General features: G+C 41.0%; 2 protein-coding genes across 6 annotated transcripts in view; both read left to right on the forward strand.

The window, feature by feature from the left end:
- Positions 1 to 3,695, forward strand: part of Tsga13 (testis specific, 13) — a 17,645-nt gene extending 13,950 nt beyond the window's left edge. For all 4 annotated transcript variants that reach the window (XM_005377552.2, XM_005377551.2, XM_005377553.1 and 1 more), the window contains 3 exons: positions 81 to 220; positions 879 to 1,006; positions 3,441 to 3,695. In XM_005377552.2, the coding sequence (XP_005377609.1) occupies positions 81 to 220; positions 879 to 1,006; positions 3,441 to 3,610 (438 nt within the window). In that variant the 3' untranslated portion in view covers positions 3,611 to 3,695. The remainder of the gene's footprint in view (positions 1 to 80; positions 221 to 878; positions 1,007 to 3,440) is intronic.
- Positions 3,696 to 3,885: 190 nt separating this feature from the next.
- The window catches only part of LOC102010041 (coatomer subunit gamma-2), a gene marked incomplete at its 3' end in the record, with an annotated part of 104,765 nt that continues 95,980 nt past the window's right edge, over positions 3,886 to 12,670 (forward strand). The window contains 4 exon segments of one of the 2 annotated variants that reach the window (XM_005377554.2): positions 3,886 to 4,004; positions 5,049 to 5,101; positions 5,575 to 5,655; positions 7,793 to 7,864. In XM_005377554.2, the coding sequence (XP_005377611.2) occupies positions 3,968 to 4,004; positions 5,049 to 5,101; positions 5,575 to 5,655; positions 7,793 to 7,864 (243 nt within the window). 2 annotated transcript variants of the gene reach the window in all.

The following is a 12,670-nucleotide window of genomic DNA, read 5'->3' on the forward strand; positions in this document are numbered from 1 at the left end:
ACTTCCCCCTTTTCCCCTCCTTCTTCACTCCCAAGGGACTCAGCTTACTTGCCTATTTTTTCTGCCTTTGTCACATATAGGAAAGTCATCAGCACAAGCCCACCAAGAACTTTTGCCCTTCCGTGATGCCTCAGAAAAAAAAGTTGAGATCTGGGCTGAAACCAGTCTTCCATTTGAAAAATTTTCATGATCCTAAATCCAAGGAAAAACAATGGTTTAGGTAAAGCACTGGCTCTTGTACTCAAAGTCTTTCTTGTCTTTTCTTTCAATACAATTTAACAAATACAGAAGGGGGCCAAAGGGGTTTTGGATAAGGTTGTACAGAACAAGGCTCAGTGAGAAAGTTCCTCACATAGTTTTAGTTGTAAGGAGCCTGTCCAACTATGTAATACCGAGACACAGCTTCCCTACATGGGTTTTGACCTCAGGAACTTTCAACCTACATGACCTTTAATACACACCAATGGAAGAGAAACAGTAATGCAAAGATAAAGTTTTCCACTGATTGCGATTTCAAGTTGAAGGGAAGTGGTCTATTCTAACGTCTGCATTTTGAGCAAATTAAAGACTTTAGTGTAGGAACAATGTGCCATAAAAACACAAAAGACAGCAGAGGTCTTATTTGAAACCAGTTATTGGAGCACCTTTTTTACCTGTTCTGAAGAAAAGAAAGGAGAATCTGAAGTTACTTCAAGGGTTGGCAGTGCTACCTGGCTACTGAACGATGCTCCCTCACTCTGCTCTCACTAATCAACAGCTTCTTGTCATTGTCCCCTCTTCTCTCCCCAAAACCCTGAGGATGTAGCCAGTTGTAAAGTGTGCAGTACCATCATCCTCCTGCCTCAGAATCCACTCAATGAACTTCTGTTTTGGTTAAGGTTTTCCACTGACAATGACTTTAAGACTGAAGGACAGTATTCGAAAAACTATGCTTTGAGGAAACAGAAAAAAATGTACCCACAGCTTAACTTTGCTCCTGCCTATGAAAGAGACGAGATGAAAGATGGTAAGTTCTCTTTCAATGCAGTGGTTTATTGGACTGAGATGTGGGCTAGAGGTAGAATCTATGAGGATTAGGGATATGGGGAAATTGATATTAGTGGTTCTGGACACTTTTTCCTAGTAGCAGGAAGGCCAAGAGCTAAAAGAAGCTCAAGTGGTGAAGGCTTTGAACTCGGTTTAAAGCCAAAATTTTAAGAAAGTGCAAGCATAGTGTTTCCCAAACTATATCACCTCCTTTTACAGTTTTTTGCATATTATTAATGTGATTTGCTCTATTATTTATGTAACATTTTTCTTTAAAAGGATTTTAAAAATTCTTTCCCTAAATCATGTCACATTCTTGACAGCATGGTTTTGGTATACGAATTTATACATTTTAAAATGTTTACCTATGTACTACATAGAACCACCCAGACATATGCATATCTTACTTTGAGGGAAACTGCTTTAGGAGAGTCAAAGGATAAATGTGTGAGTCTCAGGGATTAACAAGTCTCTTTGGGGTTGGTGTGGGGATGGGATGGAAGGGGTTTAAAATAAGTTTGTATGGAAGAGGGTGTTAATGAAAGCACTCCTCATATGCTGTCTTTCATTTAACAACATTTATAGGATACCCATTCAATGTGGGACACTTAGCAAACACCAGTGATAGCACTTTCAATATGTGAGATAGATGGACCAGATCATGAACAGCTTTGGATATTACAGTATATAAATTTTCTCCATTTGGCAGTTGGGGCCCTCCGAAGGGCACTGGATACACAAATGTGTATTAAACATGTAACTGATGGGCCCCTAGCCTCACCAGCCATGGCTGCAAAAAAAGGTCCACTCCCCGCACTGGGTTTCTCTCAACAGTGTCTGAGACTCCCCCAAAGGCAACCTTACCTGTCCCGCAAGGCCATCCCGGTGACTACCTAACACCTTTGCCAGCCATTTGCAGCCTGCAGTCCCAGAGGAGTGAGGTCATATTGCACCATTCCTTAACTGACTTCTTCAGGCTTCTCTGTTCTTCCTACACCTATGCCACCCCTCCCATCCCCACTTACTGCTTCTCCCTAACTCTCCATATGTGACTAAAACCAGCCTGTGGCATGAAACAGAATTTGATGTAGAACAAAAGCCTCACAGAGTGATTTATTTTTCTTTAAAACGGGCCACTCTTAGGTTCAGCCTCACCCCAACCTCAGTTTCTTTGTACTTCGCAGCAGGCCTCTGTCACATTCCCATTCCTGGGACTCTCCAAGCTTATGAACACTATTCTGCTTAGCTCCCAATACAGTTAGCCCAGTGAAGGAGAAGTGGATCTCTCCTTCCCGAAGCCTGTTTATTTTCAGCCCCAGACTATATAAATGCAAACATCTATTTCTTCCAAGAGAAATTTTACATGGAAAGCATGGTTTGAACATTATAAGCCAGAGAAAGCAAATGTAACAGTTAATACAGTACATTTAGTCAAGTGTGAGTTAAATATTAAATGATACCATATGTAGGATACTGCAGTTCAGCTTAAAGCTTATAAAGGGGAAGGAACTTCTCTAGACTCTTAGATTAGAATTTCTCTAATTTTGCAACAGCAAGGTGGTTAACAGCATGCACTCAATTTATATTTACAAAGAAAACACTTAATCTCAGCTGGTAGCTCGGTAAGGTGACTTGCAGTTTCCCTAAAAAAGAAAAATGGGTACTTAGTTTACTTTTGTTCGTAAAGGACTCGTTATGGAGCATTTCCTAAACAAAGACACATCTGCTGAAGAGTTGAACCAGTGTTCCCCCTCCAAAATACTGCCTCTTGTTTAAGAGACATCCAAATAAAGATTACACTAAGAACTGTTAGAGTGGACGCCTTGGAAACTAGTTAGGAGGCTGTCCAAGCAGAGGACAGGACCGGAACCTAAGTGATGCGAGTAGAGATAAGGGATAAGATTCTAGGGATAATGTACAGGGCAAGATGCATCCAAAAAGTGGGGAGGGGTGGTAGCAAGACGATCCCAGCTTCCAGAAAAACAGGCAGAGGTTAAAAGAGAATCTGGATACAGTAACGCCATTGAAGCCAAAGGTAGTTAAAGTTTGTCACACTCCCAAACACCAGAACACCAACGTATACACTCTCAAAGGCTAAAGAGGTACGCGAGTGCATGCATGGGTGCACATCAACTTAGAGACTTAACTATCAAAATGGCTGGAGGTGGAATCCCTTGAAAAGGGTGGGCCTAAGCAAGAAAGATTACACTGGCAGTGTGCCTTTAAACTGGCTTTTGATGCAGAGAAGGAATCCCGTTATTCAAGCTGGGAATGGCAGTCTGCGAACCAAAAGATGTACCCTCTGGCTAGGAGCAAAGACCAGCTTTCCGGTCCTCCCAAGCCTCCACTAAGTAAGTACCCTTCTAGCGCGTTTGGAAATGACATTCACTACGATGCCCTGTGCTTTGTCGTAGCTTCCAAGAAGTCAGTGAGTGAATCGCCGACTTCCCAGTTGCTCCAGGAACCACTCACACTTTCATCGCTTCTGAAAGAGAAGCCCACCCGGAACGCGCCGGGGGAAAACTCCTTCCGCAACGGAAGGGCCCAGCAGTGGATAATCGAAAATGCCACTCTTGTTAAGTGAAAACAAACGCCTCAGGGCTCTCGCCTCGCTCTCGGCGGCTGAGGGCCCTGTAGAAGCCGACAAATAAAATCAGTTCGCAGCAGTCTGCAAGCGTGTGCCGCCGAGCTGCGGGCAGTGGGCGGGGCGAAGCCCGGGCCCGCCCCTCGCGACGGCGGGGAGACCAAAAAGCGTGGCTACGTTTCCAAAGGGGTGAGGGAGGCAGCGACGGCTCGGGAGGGCGGGCCTTGGCCTCGAGTGACGGCCTGGCGGCCCAACCGGTGGGAAGAGACGGGGCAGGCTTCCTGCAGCCTCTTCCGCTTGCCGGCCGCAGCGCCTGGGACGGCTGCAGTGGGTCTGGGCGCTGGGAAGTCGTCCAAGATGATTAAAAAATTCGACAAGAAGGACGAGGAGTCTGGTACGCGCGGGGCTTCTGTCGCCCACTCTCAGCCGCGGGCGCCCCTTTCCTTCGCCCGCCGCCACCAGGTCTCCCGGACTGCTGGGCTGGGGGCGTGGGCGCTCCAGCCGGGGGCCTGCCGTAGCCCCTCCCCCGGGCGCCGGGGCCTCCCCTTGGACCGCGCGCTCCCGCCCGGGCGCGCGCACCGCCTCGGGCTGCTCCGTAGCCCCGCCCCCGGCCTGGCTCCGCCCCCATCCCCCCTTCCGCTGAGCCCCTCCGAACCGCAGTCCCGCGGGTCTGCAGCCGCCCTGAAGGACGGCTGCGCCGGCCTATGTGGCCGGGAGTGCTGGTGATTTAAGGTCCCGAGTACACACCGTCTTCTCCGGGGCTGGGGCCCACGGGGCAGCGAGTGCGTATATATGGACGTGGAGGTGGCGTGTACCTTCTAGTCTTCTTGGTGGCCTTTGGTTGTCACTTGTTCCCAGAGGCCAGCCATCCCATGGAACATCCTGCATCCAGAAGTGACTTACGAGCAGCTGGGGAAGATGCCAAGCCATCCCCAAAAGAAAAAAAATTCCCAGCGTTTGAAAGCTGCCAAGCGTGGTAGAGGGTTAGGTTAGTTAACACCCGTGGCCTCATCCAGGTTTATTTTCATGTGATTTTCTACGCAACTCTTTATCTGTGCCTTTCAGTAAATTTTAGAAACACATAAAACAGGCCTTGCTTTTAGCTAAATCAAAAGTGAGGTACCATAATGTAATTAATCTTCGTTGTGTGGGAATGACACGTTTGTAACATTCGTTGGGGGCGGGGGAGGGCAGGGAAGAAGACGTGCGTTTTGGGTATGGTTCCTGCAAAAGAAATCCAAGCTCTTAGAGTATGTGACGACAGGACTTGTATCAGAATCAAAATGACTGCATTCGGTTTATATGCATATTAATAAGTATTATCACTGTGATAGCTAAGTGATCACCTCACTTGAGATTTCCCAAACATTTAGTGCCCTTATCTAGAAAATAAATGTGTAGGGCAGCTACTGAAGACTTGTTTTGTTTTATGCTATAGGTAGTGGCTCCAATCCTTTCCAGCATCTGGAGAAGAGTGCTGTCTTACAGGAGGTATGGCTTGAAAGTAAATTGTGATTTTGTTTTCTATTTTTTTTAGAATGGTGTGCAAAGAACCTCTGGGATACTATGATCAGGACATCCAAAATGAGAATTAAGGAATGTAATTGAGTTAAAAAAATAGAGGCTTTAAGAAAAAAGAGGAGGATTTACATGTCACAGAATAGAGCTTATGGAAATGTGGGCTTTGCTATGTGTTGGGAAATGCACCTCGTTGTGTTCATTTGATAAATATGGTGACTGCCTTTTAACATAAAGGCCCTATGGATGAAGCCCATAGATGGTTAAACTAAGGAATGAGTTAGAAATTGGAAAATCAAGGCCACATCTAATAATTTGTCATATACTATAGTAAAGTGAGAACTTTCTGGAGATTGTATTAAATACAGTCTTTATTACAGTTGAGTTGAGGTAATTTGTGATGGTAAATGCACTATATGAGCATAATGTTTTTAATGTTTACCTAGGCTCGTATATTCAATGAAACTCCTATCAATCCAAGAAGATGTTTGCATATTCTTACCAAGATTCTCTACTTACTGAACCAGGTAAATTATTTTGATTTTTCCTGAGATTTGTGTGACAGAGCAGAAATATGTAACATACAGTAAGTGTTTTCTAGAAAGTATAGTAATTTTTTAAAAATTTACTGAATTTTAAAATCCACATTTGATTAATAATATGCAAAACTCTTAGAGCAAAAGGTGTATGATGTTTCTTTTTATAGTCATGAGGTTATTAAACCATTTAAGCACATTTAAGTAGATTCTTAATAAATATATTGGTGTCAGTTTAATAAGTACAAATGAGACCATATTGTGTGTATATTTTGGGGGTCTTTATGGTTTTCTGAAAATATAGCGCAAAGTCAGGCAAATTTCAGATTTTTTTGTATAGTAATGATGTTTTAAAACTTTGATTTTAATATTCAGATTTCATGTTTATTATCCCTGTTCCAGTATTATAGGGGATATGATTTGGGGCAAGTAATTTAATCATTATGGGCCTCAATGTCCTGTTCTGCATTGAGGATTATGGTAATACCTGTTTTATGAAGTTATAATGATTAAAGGAAATAGTAAACATAAAGCATTGAGAATAGTGCTAAACACATGGTAAACATTCAGAAACAGCTGTCGTATGGTTACTCAGCAAGTATTTATCGCATTCCAGCTGTGTCTTGTGCACTGTTCTGGGCACTGGGATATAACAGACAAAACCAAAATAATACTTGCCATGGAATATAAATCTATCACTAGATGGAATATAGATCTATCACTAGAATATAGATCTATCACTATCACTTTTTTTTTCTTGTTTCACATTGTAAAAAATCTCATGAAATTTCTAGAGCCTTAAGCAGTATACTTTTGTTCATAGATCATAAGATACTGAGAAGACTATAGTTTGCAATTTGAATTCTAAGAGAATGCTTTATTTTTACTGTTTTGTAACTGAAGATCTCATTCAGAGATTTAATAAAGCTTTCAAAACTAAGACTGAGCAACAGAATATAGTTTTAAATAAAATATTTTTTTACAAACAGCATAATCCCTCTGTAGCAGCATATTGTAAATACTTAAGCCACAGTCAGTTTGATTTAACTTTTCCCTTTGGAATTATGTCCAAATAGGCTAAATACATAATATAAACAGAGTTTTTGAGTTGTCAGAGTTGATTCAGAATAGCATATTCTTTTATTTTTTTATTTATTTATTTTTTTTTTTGTTTTTGGTTTTTCTCTGGTACCGGGAACTGAACTCACGACGTTGAGCATGCCAGGCAGGTGCTTTTGCCGCTGAGCTAAATCCCCAGCCCCGCATATTCTTTTATATTGGCCAGTACCTTTATCATGGGGCAATTCATGTTGAAACAGTTGCCTTGATAAGGAAATTATCAAGCATATGATAAACATAATTAACCACACGAACGGGTTTGGGAACATTTGTTTTATCTCTTTTCCTGGTTTTTGTTAGATCTTTATGGAAAAACACTTTAAAATTCTACTGAAGTTAACAGAGCCACGTGTTCTGTGAGTTTTGAGTCAAAAAGTAGGGTTCCAATGAATTGGAATCTGCATTTCAGCAGGATCTACAAATGGATCTAGGTTAAATTTTATGAAGTGCTGATCCAAATCATATTTTTATGGGATCTGTAGCAGTCACTTAAGCCATGGTGACACAATGAATCTGGATCATTTCTTTTTGATTGGACCCCATTTTGGTGTATTTTCTGGGATTTCTCATAGACAGTTCCTATAGGTTCATATTTATTATGTTCCTATGATATATCAGGCATTGTGCTAGGCATTAGACTACTGAAATGTGCAAGGAATGATCTCTGCTGTTGGGCAGTGTAATACTAGCATCCTATTCTGATTAGAAACTACTTGCATCATATTCTGTCTCCTTGTAGATCTTTCTTCAGGGTAGTAAAAGCAGTGTCTGTTAAAAGCTTAGCACTGTTCCATAACATTAAGTGTGCTGTGCAACACTGAATTATTTTAAATAAGGTATGCATAAATGGCCCTGCAGGTTTGTAAATTGAAAGCCAGAAAAATTACCAAGAAGCAGAATGTTCACAAAGAGACTTTTCCTGGCTTTTAAAAGATTTATGCAGAAATAAAGAGAAAGTTCTTAGCATCTGCATTTTAAAATTTAAAAAATTGTTTCAAATTTTACTTAGGGTGAACACTTTGGAACTGTGGAAGCTACAGAAGCCTTCTTTGCAATGACTCGATTGTTTCAATCTAATGATGTAAGTTTTCTTTTTTTTTTATTCTTTTAGGATGAAAAAGCTCCTTTTATTTGTTTTCCCCCAGGGAAATTTAGTGTTCCAGGTTAGAGAGATTTGCCTGAAATGTTTAAAATTGCATGTTTATTTTCTATAAAACTTATAAATCCTCATTAAAGGGCATGTAAAAATGAAAAAATTAAAATATATTGTACAAAACTGTTCTCTATAGACATACCATACAGTTATAAAAAATAGTTAATACTTACCTTTTGGTATGACACTGCAAAGGTGGCCTCAGAATCCAGAGCATGCAGCTACCATGTCTCCAGGTGTTAGTTGTGTTTCTGGTGGGCCTGGGGTTGCTCTTGGTCAGCAGGCCTGGCAGTTGAGAAGACTAGCTATTTGGATACGGAGTAGGGAAGGTGACATGGAATAGGGAAAGGAAGCATGAGAACAGATTAAACCTGCCAGCCCTGCTACATCCTGCCTCAGATCACCCCAACCTGCAGAGCATAGTGGCTGCTGCTTTTCTTCTGTTTTCTGAATGTGACACGTACTTCTCTTCTGCCCAACTCTAGTGTAGAAACATTTAGGGAAGAGGACTCTAAGATACATATTTGTGTACGTATGTATCAACCCAGCTTTGTGTTGACATAAGTTGGCCAGATCTTGCAGATCTTTTCATACATATTGCATGTATGCACGGGTCACATTTTGTACCCAACCTCCAAGATTTTCTGGGATTTGAGTCTGGTTATGCATCTCAATAATGAGAGGTTTTAGGAGTAGGTCTGTAGCATGATGAGCAGTAAGCCTATAAGGTAAGTGTCTCGGGGGATGCCTTTGTGTAGCTTTCAGGCAAAGGAGACTTGATTCCTCAGACGTGGAATGAATGACTGCTTCCAGTGGTGAAGAAAGCTTGACAGATTTTAGGAGTTTCAGGCACTCGGCTCCATCAGAATCTGTCTATATGTCTCCATGTCAATTTTCAAGGCTTTTATTCTTTGCCAGTCAAGGTCCTAACTTTCATGTAAGAGGCCCTCCAAGGAGGTGAGCTGAATTTTGCGTTGTAATTCAGCTGCCTGCAGGATGTGCTTTGTGAGCTCTGTGGCCACATGACCTAAGTCTTTAGACCATGAGCTGTATATTTAAAATGCTAAGCTCATCATTTTCTTTTCTCAAGAAAAGAATTCTCCAGTGTACTTAGAAACAGTTAACCCATTATTTTTACTGAGCAACTTACTCTTATTGATTTATTTGATCTTTTTTTTCCTTTTTATTTTTTTGGTACTGGGAATTGAACTCAGGGCCTTGTGCTTGCCAGGCAGGTGCTGCACTCCTGAGCTACATCTCCAACCCTAAGCAAATTACTTTTAACAACTTAAGTTTTGACAACTTACTTCTATTAAAATCTTTAGCAGCAGCAACATATTTACTGAATGATTTGTTCCCTGGTCCTTGTCTGCAGATGATAAATAGTAGTGAAATACTATTTTGCCACTGCATCATGTCCTATATACTGTTCAGGGTCATTAATGCCTTTACTCCAAGCAGAAAAACAATTCATGTTTATAGCCTTTGGGTCCTGTTTCCCTTTAACTGCTTCCTGCACCAAATTCAGGGTTCAGTCAGGGAAGAGAACCAGTGTATTTTAGGATTAGGTATTTATTAGAGGACTTGGACTAGAAAACTAGGCATTTCAAACTGCTACAATGGGTTGTACAAGAATACTATCAGTCAAGCACGGGGGCAGAGGGCCTGTTGCCTCTCTGTGGCTCTGATTTTGCAGCCAGGTGTTTGATGCTGGGCCTGTTTGGGTCAGCAGAAGTTAATAAGGTCATTGGATTGTAGGTCATGATGGAATGAAAAGAATTGTTAGAGACAGCAGTAGTGGTTGAAGAGTATAATATTTAGAAATAAAATGGAAAGGAATACTGTTACTGATACAGGATGTGACAGTGGAAATGGATGATCACTACAGAAGACACTGGAGAAAAGGAGTTCAAGGAATGGATGAGGTCTGTGTGGATCGTATGATTGCCAGTAATTATTAGTGGGATAATATTGGAGAGTGATAATAAACACTGTACTAATATTTTTTAAACATAGGGAAGTAACCTGGGTCTATATGTATGACCAGGAATTGTGGCAGATGGTACAGTCTAAGACAAGGAAAGTCAAAGTCAGAGATTTTTTAAAGAAGGAGTTCAGTGAAAGAAGGTATGATGGTTTTGAAGAGGCAGTGAGGAACAACTTGGACATCTTTCTCAGTTGTAGGCCTGGGGAGGTGGGGCTTGGGGGAGAGAAAACAGTTGCTGTTTTGAGAAGGCTGCAGGAGGCTCCTTAGGGAAGAACCTGATTTCAGTTAGAAAAAAAGTTGGGAACATTCAGAGAAAAATTTGAGGCTATAGAAGATTTTGGTGATGGACATGTCAGAGAATAACAGAGGGGCTTGGGATTTGTGAAGGGATGGAAAATGGATCTGTTCATAATATTCCCTTATTCTTATAAAACCTGCAGAATAGTGGTGGTGTCTGTCATTTTTTTTTTTTTTTTTTGATACTGGTAAATTGTGTTTTTTCACTTTTATTGCTAAGAAGTTTGTCTAGAGGTTCATAAACTTTACTGATCTCTTCATAAACCAGCTTTTTGTTTCACTGATTTTTTTTCTTCTATTGCTTTTTTCTTCCAAACTAGTTGGGAAAAGGGGCTAAAGATCAAGCCAGAAGAAGGGAAAAAAGAAAGAGAAACAGATCAAACAGGACAAACCTACATTGCATAAGATGGTAGATACAGACTTATCTACATTACATGTAAATGAAGAGTACAAAGGACATTTATAGAAATCAGCTGTATAACTTAGCTACAAAGGCAGACAACACATTTCAAAGGAATGCTGTCATATAGACTGTATTCTTTAATTATAGTGGAGTAGAGTTAGAAATTAATAGTGAAAGAATAGATAATTTACCCAATATTTTGCATTAAGAACACATTTCTGGGGGCTGGGGATTTAGCTCAGTGGCACAGAGCCTGCCCAGCAAGCGCAAGGTTGTGAGTTCGATCCCTGGTACCGGAAAAAAACAAAACAAAACAAAACAAACAAAAAAAGAACACATTTCTGTTTTGTTTCCAGCCATGGTAAAGGGGCTGGCTTTATCCTGCTAGATAATCAAACAAACTGAAACAGCAGTTTTCAGACATTAGATACTAGGCATCCAAGGCCCGTGAACTGAAGAAGGGAAGCAAGCAAGATGAGCCTGGGATTGCACTAGTTCACATGTACTAGTTCACTGCCCACAGGCAGGTTCTAGGCCTTAGGCCAGGCAGGGCAGACTGAAAAGGGTCTGTCTTAGTTACTTTTCCAGAATACCCGATACACAAAATTAAAGGGGAAAAGTTTTATTTGGCTCACAGTTTGTAGAGGTTTCAGTCCAATCAGCTGGCTCTAAGGCAGGGTGGTGTGGCAGAGGGGCATTGGAGAGGAGAAACTGTTCATGGCAGGCAGAAGACAGCAAAAGGAAGCAAGAAAAGCAAAAACCAACGAGGAGACAAGAGCAGCTTCTTTCTACCCCTTTTTTTATTCTACTTATGCTATCTGGCTTAGGGCAGGTGCCAGATCTACCAGTGGACAAATACTAGTAATCACACACCTTTTCATCCCAGCATGAGGCTGGGACATCTGGACATAAGGGACATCTGGACACAAACCGTAACAGAGCCTAACCTTCTCTCTGAGTCTGGAAGGCAAATGAATATTGGGGAAGCCATGAAACTTAAATTTGTAGGGCAGAATACAAGAGAGGAAGGTGGGAAAGAGGAGAAGAGAGCCAGGGATCTGCTGAGAACTATGGCTTGAGTGTGGGTGAGAGCTGTTCTATGCACATGTGAAAGGAAAACATTCAAGGCTCAGAAAAGAATCAGAAGAACATGAGGCTGAGAACAGTTCATAATCTCATCAGTGAGAGTGGGAAGACCCTGTAAATATAGAAGACATGTGGCATAGTTCTCAGGAGGGTGTTATCTAAGTAATGGGAATACATTAACCTTAGATTGTAGCTTTCGAAGGTTTATTAAAAGTAAGCCTCAAAACTTAAGGAAACCAAATCCCAGGTAACCTAACTTCATGATAGAGTTCAATACTATGTAAAAGAATACAACAAAATCCAGTAGTTAACATAAATTTCTTTAATTTATAGTGTCTCATAAAATCTGGACATGGTGGGTATACACCTATAATCTCAAGTACTCAGGCAGGAAGGCAGGAAAATCACCAGTTTAAGGCCAGCCTGGACAACTTAGGGGGAGAACTTGCCTCAAAATAAAAATTTTTTTTAAAAGGGTGAGGTTGTTGTTCAGTGGTGGAGTGCTCACCTAGCACACACAAGGCCTTGGGTTCAGTCCCAAGTACAGCAATCAGTCAGTCAGTTAGTCTCTAAGCAAAGAAGCAGACAGTTAAGCAGGAGAAAACTGAGTCAGCAGATACAAACTCAGAAAAGATAAAGATAATGGGGTGAACATACAGTGACATTGAAACAATTGTTATAAACATTGTATACTTAAGCATGTATTGAAAGGCATAAAAAAAATGAGTAAAGAAGAAGACAAAATGCACGTACACTTTCTGGATTTTTTTTTTTTTAAAACAGTTTATAAAGTAGAAAATACACTGCGTGGGGTTAATAGCAGATTAGAGATGCAGGAAAAATATCACATACTAGTATAGTGTCTTAATTACTTTTCTTTTTGCTAGGACAAAATACGTAACACCCACAGGTTAAGAGAGGAAACTTTTATTTAGTTCACAGTTTGTAGAGGTTTCAGTCC

The sequence above is a fragment of the Chinchilla lanigera genome, unplaced genomic scaffold (genome assembly GCF_000276665.1).
Source record: "Chinchilla lanigera isolate Chin_1 unplaced genomic scaffold, ChiLan1.0 scaffold00009, whole genome shotgun sequence".
NCBI lineage: Eukaryota > Metazoa > Chordata > Mammalia > Rodentia > Chinchillidae > Chinchilla > Chinchilla lanigera.